The sequence below is a fragment of the Ursus americanus genome, chromosome 10, assembly GCF_024610735.1.
Source record: "Ursus americanus isolate L20-20 chromosome 10, mUrsAme1.1.p, whole genome shotgun sequence".
NCBI lineage: Eukaryota > Metazoa > Chordata > Mammalia > Carnivora > Ursidae > Ursus > Ursus americanus.
In genome coordinates this window covers 64089707-64103648 of record NC_142136.1, presented here as the reverse complement: position 1 = coordinate 64103648, position 13942 = coordinate 64089707, and the positions used below count along the sequence as shown (strand labels likewise).

The window sequence follows — 13942 nt, the reverse complement described above, 5'->3', positions numbered from 1 at the left end:
TCAATATTGCACATGGAATGCCTAATGGGGAGTTGCTATCAAAATGGCAGCTAATTACAGGTTAGTGGATAAAACAACACTCTTCTCTGGAGAGCTCGTGCACATAGGTTGAAGGATAAAAGAGGGCTGACTGGTATTTGATTTCTTTGTGTTTATCCAAGTCACTGGCCCAGGCAGGAAGGTAATATATGAAAAGGGACATTTTTGAAATAGTTGTTTTTGAATTATGCCCATGAAATATACACTCTGCTGTGGGGGACATGTGGGAAAGCTACACTCTGACCGCATGACTAATTTTTAAAGCCTTGCATAGAGAGAATTCCCCCCAAGAACACAGCTGGGTTATTCCTTCGTGGACTGAATGTGTCAATTATGAATTGAACTAAAATGAAATTTTATTCCGTTGCGGCAAAGGGAACCGAGAAGTGGACGCTGCAGCTAGGGTATTACATAGTAGTTCATACACCAAGTACTATTATTTTATTAACTTTAAGAACATGTTTTACATAAAAACAGGCAACATGAAAAAAGCTCAGTTGATAAATAAACATAATATATCACAGATGATTCATTCCACATTAACCTACATTTATTAGCTTAAACTGAGAGATTAGGGGAAGAATTGGATCTCATTCCAGCTTTAATCGTGGATACAAATCATTTGAAAGTTATTTCATTAAGATTCTGAAAATCAAAGATTAACCTATGCCATCTGATCCATGCAGCCATTGACAAATTCAGTATTTTCAAAGGAAACATTGAATTTTTTTTTCTTGCACCAAATTGAAACCTTTCAGAAACTTGTTTAAACACATCAAGTACCTAGCCCACCTTTTTAGTATGCATGAGCAAAATACTATTTAATTTCACACTCAACTAATCCTTCAATAATTTTCTTTCAGCCAGAATGAAAAAGGCTATTATTAATTTCCTAATAAAATTAAAAAAAAATAGTTATCGAGGATATGACTCTAACCTTGGACCAGTTTCAATTTCTTTTTATTTTTTCTGAGCATACATTGAAGATTAATGTCAATGGCAAGTGAGAAATTGTCCCTAGAGAACTATTCAAGGTCTTTTTCTTACCACATTCGATTGGACTGGAATGAATTGACATTATAGCATCTTTATCATCACTTTTAAAATCCTACTTTCTCTTAATACCGACAGTGAAGGCTTTTAGAACTATTATTTACTTTAAATTAATAAAGTATATCACAGACAAAAATATACAATTTTACATTAAAGCAACATTAAGGGTCTCATTTCAGTTGACCAAAAAAGAGTGTTGAGGAAATTTACAAGTATGGTTTAATTATAGAGATCGCTCTTCCTTTAGGGAAAAAGAATCAAACTAGGTTTCTCACTTGTCTCCAAGGGCAAGATACTGCAAACCTCATCATCAAAACACCTGCCAGTTAGAAGCTCGATCACTGAAAAATGATCACGGCAGCTTGGGTGTTGAAACCCATCAGCAACAACAAAACCCAAGGGGGAAAAACCCCACCCTAACCAGAAGCATTCTAAGCCTCCACATTGAACTTCCTGTTTCCCACCAGTTTACGACCCTTAATGTTACTGGATGGATGGTTGCATATTCGAGATGATTAAAAAATAAAAGACTGGCTTAAAAGCACCCCCTCCTCAAGTATGTAATTACATACAAATTAAAGATTCCTTCTGACAGTCCTAGGAACCCCATTTGTTACTGTTTTATGAATAAGCACCATTGAGCCAATTTTAAAGCACATTTGCAGCAATCAAATGTTTAGCGTCTTCAAGTTTTGTTGATTTATTTGCCTTTAAACATAAAAAAAGTGTAAAGTGTGTTAATTTATGCTCTTATCACATCTGAATCGACAAAATGTTAGTTTTGGAAGTGCTTTTAATCACTATTTTTCCCAACAGACAAGAATGGCTTCCTGAAATCTGATGATTAAATAAAGAAATCCGCATCTCCGAAAGAAACGTTTATCTGACCCTCTATCACTACATGCAAAGTAAGGGTCGGTCTGAGAGGATTTTTCCCCAACTCCTAGTGGAAATGGCAGACAACACGCAGGAAAGGCTAACCTTTGAACTGACCAACTTCAAGTTTCTTAAAGATCTTTGGACAAAAATAAAATAAAATAAAAATCATGTAGCAGTTTTAAAAATTAACGATTTACACATTATAGAAAAGATACGTTATCTACAGTATATGCCAGGTGACTCAGTCATGTTTTTTCAAACCCACATCTGAACGGATCATTACACTGTAACTACCACCTTGGGTCTTGGTGCTTTCCACAGTTGCGCAATTACAGTGAAGAAGGGGACATACCAAACTTGTTGTGGCTGCCGCCCTTTTCTTGGGAGAATTGGGCAGAAAAGGAAGTGAACCTTCACCCTCTTTGGTACAGGCCCTATATAGCGAACTTCAGCCCGGGGCACCTTTTTATGGTCAAATTAAAAACCTTTGAAAACAGAAGTTTATCATAGAAATGCTGACAGGTCCTAACCCTGAGAAGGGCTAGCAGGCAACGCAATAACATCAGGGAAGCTGTCCCTCAAGCACGATCACGCTTCAGAGCGAGGTACAGGGTTGTCTAATGGGCGCCGTCGGCCAGCAAACAACTGTGATTTAATGTGCGCGAGCCTTGGTCATACGGTAGCTCGTGACCCTCTAAGCTAAACCAATTTTTCTTTTCTTTTCTTTCCTTTTTTTTTTCCAACTGAAATATGCCTCAAAGGGTAAAGGATTGCAATTTTAGCCTTCATTCATGGATATATTGCTTTCTTTCAACAATATCTGACGGGCCTGTTAACCGCCACCCATGGGGGTGCTGAGCATTGCAGGAAGGGCTCACTGAATACAAAACACCAAGTGTTTTCAGCAGTTTATTTGTATTTTGTTTTCTCTGCTTATTTTAGTGTGCACCACGTGTAAGTTAGATGAGGGCTACGGTAAAAACATTTTCAATGACTGAAATCTTACTCTTCCTTCTAATGATGTGGAGCAAATCACATATTCGTTGATTATGACGAAGAAAATGATTTCTGCTACAATGTCGAGAAAAAAATGTGTTCATCAATAGGAACAGTTCTCATCCACAGAGATGATTTCCACGATGCAAGTCATGAAGGAGTTCTCCTTTAGTCTACTACCCAGCTGAAAGGATGAATCTAAAAATTCCCTTGAAAATACCATCTGGTTGGTCATGTATCGACAAAGGAAAGACGGTCCCCATCACCAGGCCACCACCGTAAGAGCTATATTAAATACTTAGAAAAAAAAAATATGGAAACACTGTGGCAATGATGAAAGCGATAATTACAGAGGTACACTGCCATCATGGTACATATTTATTCTATGATAAAGTGAAATAAAAAATAAGATCAATTTGGTTATAGAAATTCCTTAAAGAACACCACCACTTAATAATTTCAAACTTGAACTATCCCAAGAATGCTGTGAAAAAAATTAGAAAGCACTGGCTAAAAGCAAAGCCGTCTGGATACACCAATGTAATCAGCATGCCTTGTGCTTGTCTGTTAACCCTCGGAGTACATCTCTGACATTCAGAATCTCGATAGCTTAATGCTGAAGATTGCATTCCATCTGATTACTCAATATTTCTACTTGACAGGTCACATTCCATTGTTTATTCGGCATAGATCACTCAAATTCTACAGCGATGTGCTGGGATCCCGATGCTAAATGGGCCCTGCATTCCTCCAAGCTGCTGGGAAACACTCCCCAGCTTTACGGGTCCACGGCCCCCCTAGACTAGGATGGAAAAAGGCCTGAGCCATGCACTGGAAGTTCTGTACATAGATGCTGTGGCAATGTATGTAATGCCCACAGGAAAGACAGTAATTCGGAGAAAGAAACGAAAGTGACAGTCTACTGCAGGTAGGTCTCTGCCCATAGGATTCTTCCTATTCACCCACTGAAAGTTGAGGCCAAGCTATAAAGCTACTCCTTAGTCGTAGAACAGTGCTTTGCTTTATTGTTCTAGAGAAAGCAGTAATTTCTGACCGGTTCAAGGTATTTTACTAATATGGAATCTACCTACACACCAACACCCTTCCTGGTGTTCCGCCCTCCCCCTCCCCCCAAAAAACCCAACTGATTTGTGCTACTTTGTGATGTGTGCTATCATTTCAGAACTCTCTAAAAGCGGGGGAAACTCTCAATAAATGATGTACTGCGTACACGTCAGGACAACGCAGACCAAAGAGAGAAACCAAAAGGCAGAAGAGCAAAAAAACTAGGGAAACTATTGCAAAAGCCACGAGATGTTGGGATTTTTAAAATGTGTATTAATATAGACCATAGTTTATGAGTTGAAGAGTGAGAAGCAGAGACTGAAGACCAACATGTTTTCGAAAATAAAGAACTGACTATACAAATTTCAAGACTTTCAGGTACTGAAGTATATTCAAAACAGAGACAGTAAGTGCTGTTCAGCCATCCTGTTGCAAATTTCACAAGACATCACTCACTGGTTGTCTCCTGGGTCAGAGAGCTGAGCAAACCTTAGCAGGACATTTGAGTGGGACCCCTGCCTCCAAGATGCCATGGCCAGCCTCTTCTCTAAGCACTGCAGTGACACACTGGAGGCCACAGACCCCCGTTCTGAAATGGGACACATTCCATAAGAAATCCACTGGGGATACAGGGCAAGGCAGAAAGGTTTGGAAACAGGAATGGAAACACAGGTCTCAGACAGGACTTGGCCCAAAGGGAGAAAAACAACATGTTTCTCTGGACAGCTAAAGACAGTGGGAATGGATGTTTTATTCTCAGGGGTATCTTCTAGGTCTTCCATCCTGTTCCTCCTGGGAGACTGTACATAGGTAACCTAAAGGTGCACATGGAATTCTCTTACCAATCGTTTATTTTCTTAAAACCCATTTTTAGAACATTCTGGAGTGTGCCTTCCCTTGTGCTTTCTCCTCGGCCACCTTGCAAAGCACTTGCCTCTAGTCCCCTGTGCCCCAGCACTCCTCTGTATGGATTGCATACTCTATGTGGATTTCACGCTGAAGCCTGCAGTGCTCGAAAAGCAGGTGAGAAAAAGAACAGGATCTTGTTTCCTCTTTCTGTTGGAAATCCCAGCCCTAGAGAGCACCTGGCAATTTATTGCTCTTTTCTACCAGTTGTTTTGTTTTGTTTCCTATAGATGACTCATACTGAGCAGGCAGGCCCTCACTCACCACGCCCACGGCAAGGGATGGTGACTTCTGAGGGTCTGCGCTGGCACAAGCAGCAGCTGACGTAGAAGCAGCATTTCTGGGGCGTCGTCAGCCCATCTTCTCGTGGAGGCGATGTGGGGGAGGGGGCGCGCCAGCTCTGTCCTGGGTCAGGCTGTTTGCCACAGACCCAATCGCCTCCACTCGGGATGCAGGACTCATGGCAGCTGACAGTCACACCTCTAGTGAAAAAAGTCCCTTTCAAAATGGGATTGTGAAGAAGAAAGAGAGGTCTTATGTCTACGTTATAAGCCTGCTATTTTCTAAACCCACCAAAAAATGACAAACAAGATAGCGTTCTAGATGTCCTTCTTGTCTGGACATCGCAGCATCTAATAACATCCCTTGGTCTGCAGCAAAATCAAGAAACATGTGTGTATACATCCAAAGGCCTGAGAAATTCCCCAGGGGTTCTCCATAAACTCCCATGCACTCAGAGGGTTAACGCGCTATATTACAATACTGCAGATCCTAGTTTGACTGATGAACACATTCATTGCTTCTATGTTTAAAAAAGTTGCAAATTAGCCTTAACCCTTTGAGGACCCTATTAGCAGCAAGTTGCCATCTTCGCAAACAACATGTGGTCATCGCATTCGGCAAAGAGAAATCGCTACAAGGATACCAGAAAACACACTTTCTGTTCTGCCATTCAAGCATTGAGTGCTAGATAGATCAGATGAAACTGTTTTACAGAAATTTGGAAAAAAATCTCAGAGTCTCAAAGGGTTAAGCTAGGACTTCGAGTAAAAGGGTCTTATTAAAAGGGCGAGTTTGGGGAGCGAACAGTCTCGGATGAGCTTGGGGAGTAGTCTTCCGATTCCGAGTTGAGTTCAGGTGGAGCTGGCTGGGCCTTGTACCGGCTCCTCACATCCTGGTTGCGTCTTCGTCGGAAAACCTGCCTCTCCTTATCAAGAGCGGTGGTCTAGCAGGGGCATAAAATGAGAAAGAGGACAATTAGGCTGAAGGAAATGGCGAAAGAAACACTTTCGGGAACTTTCTGAGGTCCGAAAAATATGCTGGCCAACTTAACTGTCCATAATGGCTCGCTCGTGTGGACAACAGTCACCACCGTCGGGGAGTTCCCTGCTCCCTCCCAACGCGGCTCTTAAGAGCACCTGGTCGGGACATCAGGAGGCACAGGCAGGATGGATGATGTGGTGGGTGCGACCTCTCCCCAGCCCTCCCCAGCCTTCCCCAAGCTCCACATCTATTCCCCTTGCTTGCTCCCGGGCGAGCTAGAGAGCCCCTGGTAAATGGGAGCCCCAGGCCCGTGTGTCTGACACGTGAGGACGCCAGGCGTGCCTCATTCATCAACATTCAGCTCCAGGCGGCTGTATATTAAAGATGAAAGGCGATGACGTTGTCAGACATGGAAACAGAGCCGCAAGCTCCTCCCGTTATTTTAGCACCTCCTCATTCGAAATTATCTTATTATCTGTTGATGAGGGAGTGTGGCTGAATCTCTGGGAAGGACTGGTTTAACTTGAATGAAACCAGTGCCCTGAAACTGAAAACTGCTTTGACTGCAATTAAACCAAATGGAAACCCTCCCCTGGATTTCACTTTACAAAGTTCATTTGCATGGTAGTATGTGGTAATTTATGAAACAGAGATTCCATTTTGTAGGTATTCCAACTCCGGGTCTCTCTGCCTCATTCTCCTGATGAAACCTCAGATGATCTCCAGGGTGTGCTACCCAGCCGAGGTTCTGGAAGCTATTATGACATCAGAATTGGGAACGGCATGACTTCATTACAGATTTAATGGGTGTGGGGAGGAACGGGGTCATTACAGAGAAACCTTACACAGAGAGAAGAGTAGGTACAAAGCCTGAAGAAAAATATAGAACACATATAAAAGTTGAAGGCGTCCTTGTTTGAAAGTCTCTCTTTAAAAGGATGTAGCCTGGAGGTTATTCTGCTTTTAAGAGATTACTTTTCCTCTGTAGGGATATATACCGCCATTTTTCCTCTTGAAAATTTACTGTTAGCTTCTTCAAAGAACAGAGATAAATTTATAGCCAGCCTGGTACCGAGAACAAAGTGAAAACTAAGCCCCTCATACAATTGCCAGCAGCAATTGTATTGAGTGCCAGCATTAGAGCAATCTCAGATCTAAAAGAGGGCAATCAAAGTTCCAAAATGAAGTAATAAAGAGAAAGAGAGTGCCAGTGTGTAGGACCAGTACGGTAAATGGCTTTGTTAGGCTGAACTGCTCTGCTTTAAAAACCATCCACAGACTGGGGAACTGTGTTACAAATCAATGAGGAAGATAAACTTTAATAATTCGCTTCTCGTTTCACTAGATTGTTAATACAATGATTCAATAACTGGTTCGTTGAAATGTCTACCTTCGATGATTCTACTCGCAGAATTTTTTAAGGACGCACACACACATACATATATAGTTCTTGGTCGTCTACCCTCTGATTTTATGATATTTTCAGCATCATAAACCCAAATTCCTAACTTTATTTAAAACATTGTAAAGTTACGATACATGGTATTTTGCTTTCAAAGCAAACTGAAAATGTTCTGTTTGTATAGAGTTGAATGTTTGTAAAAAAACAGACGTCTATTTAGTCTGACTTACATAAAAACCATTCTGTAGTTAATCCGAGAGTAATATAAACTCTCCTCTTGGTCATAAAAAATATTTCTATTTCTACCTTCTTGAGAAAGAAAATGTCATTGGCATCGGACTAAATACTGAGTGGTGGACCGAGGCTTTCTGGTGGGGGGAAGAAAAGCACACCCAGAGTGTAGTCAGGAATTGTGACTCTGCTCTGTCCAAAGCTGGCTGTGGGAACTATTTACTCAGTTCTCAGTTAAATAAGGAACAGGAATCATCCCCTTCTGCTGTCCTAGAGTTGCTGCAGGTAAAAATGGATGTGCAAATGCTTTTTAAATGGCTGAGAGGCTCAGAAATGGAAGGTGTTTGTGGTTGGTTGGTTGGTTGTTTTTCCTTCCCAACTGGATGTAAGAGCCGGTTTTAAAGTTAAGTAACTGCAGGTCAGAGGAAAACATGCAAAACAAAGCTCACATCAGAACTTAGAGCACCCTCCCTCCCTCCTTCCTCTCGTTGGCACCTTTCCCTATTTACTGTGTCTCCCCATCATCTACTCAATTACTGCAAGTCATGCTCTTGGCTGCAGCCACTGAAATGGGCCACTTCTCCCTAAATGCTGCAAACACTTTGTGCAGGGGCTGGTGGCACTCAATGCTGAGCCCACGCTTGGATGGTTCCAGTCCCCTGAGTTTCACTTTCATTTCTCCAGGTCCTTGTAAGGGCGGCCACATTCTCTCCCTTACTCGTCCTTCTGCCCGGACAACACTTGCCCCGACCCCTATGACCGGTCAGTTCTCACCACTCCTGCCACGTTCTCTAGTTAGCAGCTTTCTAAATGTTCGCCGCCTCAGTGGGTGAACCCTGGTGCTCCAGGGCTCCGTTGCTCTCAGTCGTGCCACTAACCAGTAACTTCAGAGCACTTGGTTTGGGAAATGGATCATGTCATGATCACATGTCATGGAATAAGGGTGTGAAGGTTGTTTCTGTTGGATTTAGAGACTCTTAGAATTGTAAGAGAATTTATAAAGCATTCTTTGTCCAATGCTCTGCCTTTACAAGCAGGGAAACTAAGGCCCAGGCACGTGGAGAGCCTTGCCTGAATCGCATTGCTAACCAGGAAGAGAACTCAGTTCTCCACCTGCAGAAGGCCTGAGAAATTTTTTTTCCCATTTACTCTGAAGTCTACTGAAACAGAATAAAATGGAGCCAGCCTATGCCAATAGCTCTCCCCTTTGCTGCAGTCCAGAGCGAGCTGGGGAGAAGACACTGACCACGGGCAGCGTCAAATGCCCAAAGAGCAGGGCTTTCTCGTGCCGATGGCCTGAGAACCCCTCTCTTTCAGGGACAGCAAGCCAGGGTCCACTGCATGTACAACCCATTCTGGGTCTGTTAACTCCAAGGGAGGCCTAAGTCTGATGACAGGCAGTTTCCTAACCACCTATGTCCCCCTAATATTCGCAAAAGCTACACAACTAATGATTGGGGCTCCCAACCAACTTTCTCTCAAAGACACTCCAGAGGGGGTCCCTGTCTATAGGACTCTCTTCCCTGGGTTCCTGCTCACTCTGCTTCAGCTCCATGACTGTGGCTCATTTTAAGAATGTCCTCCTTCTCTGTGTTCCATGAAACCGAGTATTGCTATCCCTGTGCACCCTGCCTATACCACAATGGCCCCTAATTCACTGTCTTCTCTGCCACATGGTAGACTCTTGGGAGGGCAAGATCAAGTCTTGGGCATCCCCTCTGTGTTCTCCATAGTTCACAGCACACAATGGATACTCTGCAAACACTGCAGCTTTTGAAATATGGGCAAGTACCGCAGAGGTCACATTACTTCCCTCCTGAGCACCCGCCCCCCCAGTCCATCCTGCACACAGCTGACAGGTCAATTATCCCCAGGTCCAATTTATTTACAATTCCTCATAAAGCCCAACTCCTTGTCCTAACATTCACAACGTGCCTACAGGAAAAACTTCCAGTGTCTCGTTCCTGTAATTATTCAACATGACCTGCAGACTTATTCTCCATTGGCAGACACTTGATTTTCTCAGACAGCATCCATTTACCCTGCTTACAGTTCACCACACCTCAGTTTCCCTTTGGACATGCCCCGTTCCTGTATTGTGTGGTTCCAGTGAAGTTGACCGTATGCTCATCTTTGAGAGAGGGGCAAGGATGGGATGGGCTTGTGACCCAGGAGCAGCGTGAGTGTACTGCGTTCCCCAATACCCGCGACTGGTTCGGGATGGGCATCCAACCCAGTTAATAGGACACAAGGAGATTTTCACTGGGCCTTCGCTTTTATAATGAATCCCCATTTTGGAAGGATGGCAGGCTTGGAGTTGCTTCCCACGTCCTGATACCATGGAAAGCTCCAGACTAAAGCCAACATAGGGAGGCAGAGTGGAGAGATGGAAAGAAACCAGGCCCTGACTGAGTGCTGAATCCATCCATCCATGAAGCCAGACTCAACCTTGGAACCTTCCAGATAACATGAAATAATAAATTTCCTTTTTGCCTTAGCCAGTGTGGTTTGTGTGTCTGTCGCCTACAATCAAAAAAGTCCTAACTGATGTGTCTCTGAGTACACTTCAATCCCTCTCACCCTACATCTTGGTTCAAGGTGCTCACCTATCTGAAATTACTTCTCCTCCTTCCCGTCCACTCAAATTTATCCATGTTCCAAGATTTGATCAAATTCAATTCCTGCATCACACTTTCTCTTTCTAAATTCCTTAGGCAAGTATTGTCTTGACCAAACTTTTGGCACTTTTTGCACATTTGCCTCCTATTTAACTTTCTGTGCATATGTCCTGAATACCATGCAAGCTCCTTGATGGTAGAATCTGAAACTTCTTTGCATTTTCCAGAATGCCTAGCAGACTGTGGCACACATATTAGAGACATATTAAATATTTCTTAATTAATACAGGATCAAACTATTTCAGATGTACTTTCTCAATAACAACAACAAAAAAACCCCAGAAACCAAAGCAACTGTATAATACAAAAAAAAGTAAGAACTTAAAGGTATCACAAGTCAATATTTAAGGATATGAAGTATGTGACCAAATGGTTACATCACATAAAGTTAATATTCTCTTATACTCATCTATTTATCTATTCAACAACCATTTATTGTGAAATTCTCAGCACACTAAGCACTGTCATATGCATTATTTTTAGAACTTTAACTGTGGTTATAAAATGAACTTGCCTCTAAAGTGTATGTACAGTTCCAATTTTACACTTGAATTCTGTAGTCCCCATTTGTCGTTCAGGACAGATGAATTCAGCAAGGAAATAGAACAATGCGCTAGTCCATAATTTTAAAAAGGTATTGCTATAAAAAATACATATAATCCAACTGAAAATTCATCCCCCCTCTCAAAAAAAGCATTCCAGCATCATTTTTCCTCTGAAGTGCTGTATTACAAATGTAAATTCGGGGCCCTTTCAACCATTTCTGAAAGTCTGCTTTCCTCTTTATCAATTACCAAAATTCCCAGTATCGAGAAAATAGGGTCTTTTCTTCCTACTGCCTATCTCTTAAGGGAAGGTTGTCCTCAGGTAGGGCCGCCATGTTCCATGAAAACTGAAGACTTCCTAACAGATTAATTATTCTATTAGTTATTTTGCTCACGGTCTGTAGGTTTGTTAGAACCAACATGAATGGACTTGCAATCGAATTCCCAAGTGTTTCCTCAGTAAGTTATCACTTCGTTAAGAACTCGCAAGAGAATCTGGAGTCTGCATTAGCACATTTTGGTGCTAATGACCACAGGTTAGCGGTGAGCGAGCAATCTCTTGAGATTCTGGAGTTGACCAGTAGTAACCAAATATGAAGCTCTAATCTAGTTACTTAAAATAAGTACCCAACAATGACGGTTATCCTCTGTACTGAGTTACAGCTAAATAATATGGGGGATCCTGGTAAACGGGACCAATAGTTGACCAAATGAAATGATAAGGAGAAACTGATATAAACCTGTCCTACGCAGAAGAAACTGTATATCCCTACCTCAGACTGTAAGCCCTTGGTTCTCACAGGGTCCTTAGGAGCTGCGAGCTCAAGTGTGAAAACCGAGGAAGGGTAAAATAGCGCCAGTTACTCCGGCAACTCAGGTGGCTGCACGCGCTGCAGCTGGAAATCTTAGAGAAATTAACCTCCGCCAGGTTTTGGTGCCTGCCGTGATTGCAGGCACGCACGAATGGAAGACACCCCCTCGCCCAACACGGAGGAAATACATTCCAACAATACAGACATCTAATGAATTCGGTCAGTGGCCTCTTGTATGACAATGAAACAATACTGTCCTCCACAGAGCACTCAGATATTTTAAATCTTTATCTCTGACTTTACGTTTGGAAATCAGCATAACTATGGAGGACATATCCATCTAGCATATCTATGCAATGTTGAAGGGAAAACAGAGCATGCGGGAGGAAAGTCAGGAAGGAATCAAGAGTATGAACTAGAACATTAGCTTTGTTTCTGCCAGTCGGCCTCACCCACATGTCTGCGATGTTTGTCTTGCTCTGGCTTAATCCCCTTGGAAGCAGCAGTAGGGTAAGTCAGGAGAACTAGCTTTTTGTCCTAGCTTGGCTGCTTATGTGTCCTCGGACATGTTTCTTAAGCACATTGAGCCCCAGTTCCCTGGTCCACAGACAGAAGGGGAGGTACAGTGCCTGAGCCCTAGGGAAACCTTCACCCACGAAACACTATGAATATGCTTAATATCACCATCAATCTACACTAATGGGTTATGTTTTTCTCTTAGCAAACAATAGGCCTTGCAGTCTACGGATCAAAAATAATCCTGTTCTGCAATATACGTGCAGGGCTTGCAAGAGATGCTCCTCATTTAAGTTGTGAGGCAACGTTTCCTGTCCTGGCAGTAATTATTGCATTTACGTAACTGCATTTTTCAGAGGCGAACGTTGACTGCTTTTCCGTTTTTGCTTTTCTAAATTTATTGCTAGCCATCACAAGTAGTCTTCATTTCATTAATAAAAGAACATTATTGTGCATTTTGCCTTTTAGCCCATCCATTATTCATACCACCAAGGAGACTGAACCGAGGATGCAGCTGTTGGGGCATTAATCTCGGGAACCCTTTCCCTTGCGCGCCCTCACTCTGTAGGGACTGAGTTACGATTTGCTTGCCACTCTCGAAATGTTTTGCCTGCTAGTAAAATTAAACTGGCAAATTGATTGAGATATCCACCCTCCTCATTTTATTTGGCTTACTGTCATGCCTGCTACGATGCTGTTTTGTTTCGCTTTAATATCCTTTTGGGGTCGTGCCAGGAACTGCGCCGTATCTGGGTGTATGACATGGTATTTCCCTGAAGTGAAGACTGTTAAAATGGCAAAAGGATGTCTTGTGGAATGAAACCTAGTAGACTTCGAAGCTACTTTCTAGGTGTGACTCTCTTAAATGTTATTCCTTACTTCCCAGGGCAGAACTGGCCCCAGGCTTCTCCACCATCTTCTTAAACACAGGCTCCTCTGCTGCTCTGTTCTTAATGGAATCCCAAATTGTCCCTGCTCTCTACAATGGGTTTCTGATGGCCTTCCACCAGAGGGGTAAAATTATAGCCACTTGCTGAGCTCAGGCTTCTAGAGGAAAAAATTCATGTGCTTCCTCTGCCCTACAGACCCTGATTTTCTCATAATAGAAGCTAAACTGAGCCGCCATCTTGGTTTTCCTTCAACATCCTAGTAAACTAAAGGACAAGAACAGCCATAAATAATCTGATGAAAATCTGTGAAAATTCAGAATTTACTAAGCAGGTAAGTTATGGGCAATTCCTTTTTTACAAAAACAACTTTTTAGCTTTACTGAAAGACTTATCTCAGGTTGCTGTAAATTGAATGCTATCCTAGAACACCTTACATGTAATTTGATCGTCCAAACTTTAATTTACTCCAAATCCTTCAAAACCACGTTTATCCTCAAAATTAAGATTCCTCTATATTAATGGTCCTCTGATTACACAGTTCAATCATTTATTCATTAATTTAACAAAATTTATTGAGGGCCTCTTATGTGCCAGGCATTCCAGTAAATGGTAGAGATATAGAGTTTAACAAGCCCACCAGATGGTACCTTTTAATTTAGAAACATTT

At 42.3% G+C, this 13942-nt stretch overlaps 1 protein-coding gene across 2 annotated transcripts in view; it reads right to left on the bottom strand.

Moving 5' to 3' along the window:
* Positions 1-457: 457 nt before the first annotated feature.
* Positions 458-13942, bottom strand: part of DCLK1 (doublecortin like kinase 1) — a 334151-nt gene continuing 320666 nt past the window's right edge. For both annotated transcript variants that reach the window (XM_045796961.2, XM_045796963.2), the window contains exon 17: positions 458-6163. In XM_045796961.2, the coding sequence (XP_045652917.1) occupies positions 5999-6163 (165 nt within the window). In that variant the 3' untranslated portion in view covers positions 458-5998. The remainder of the gene's footprint in view (positions 6164-13942) is intronic.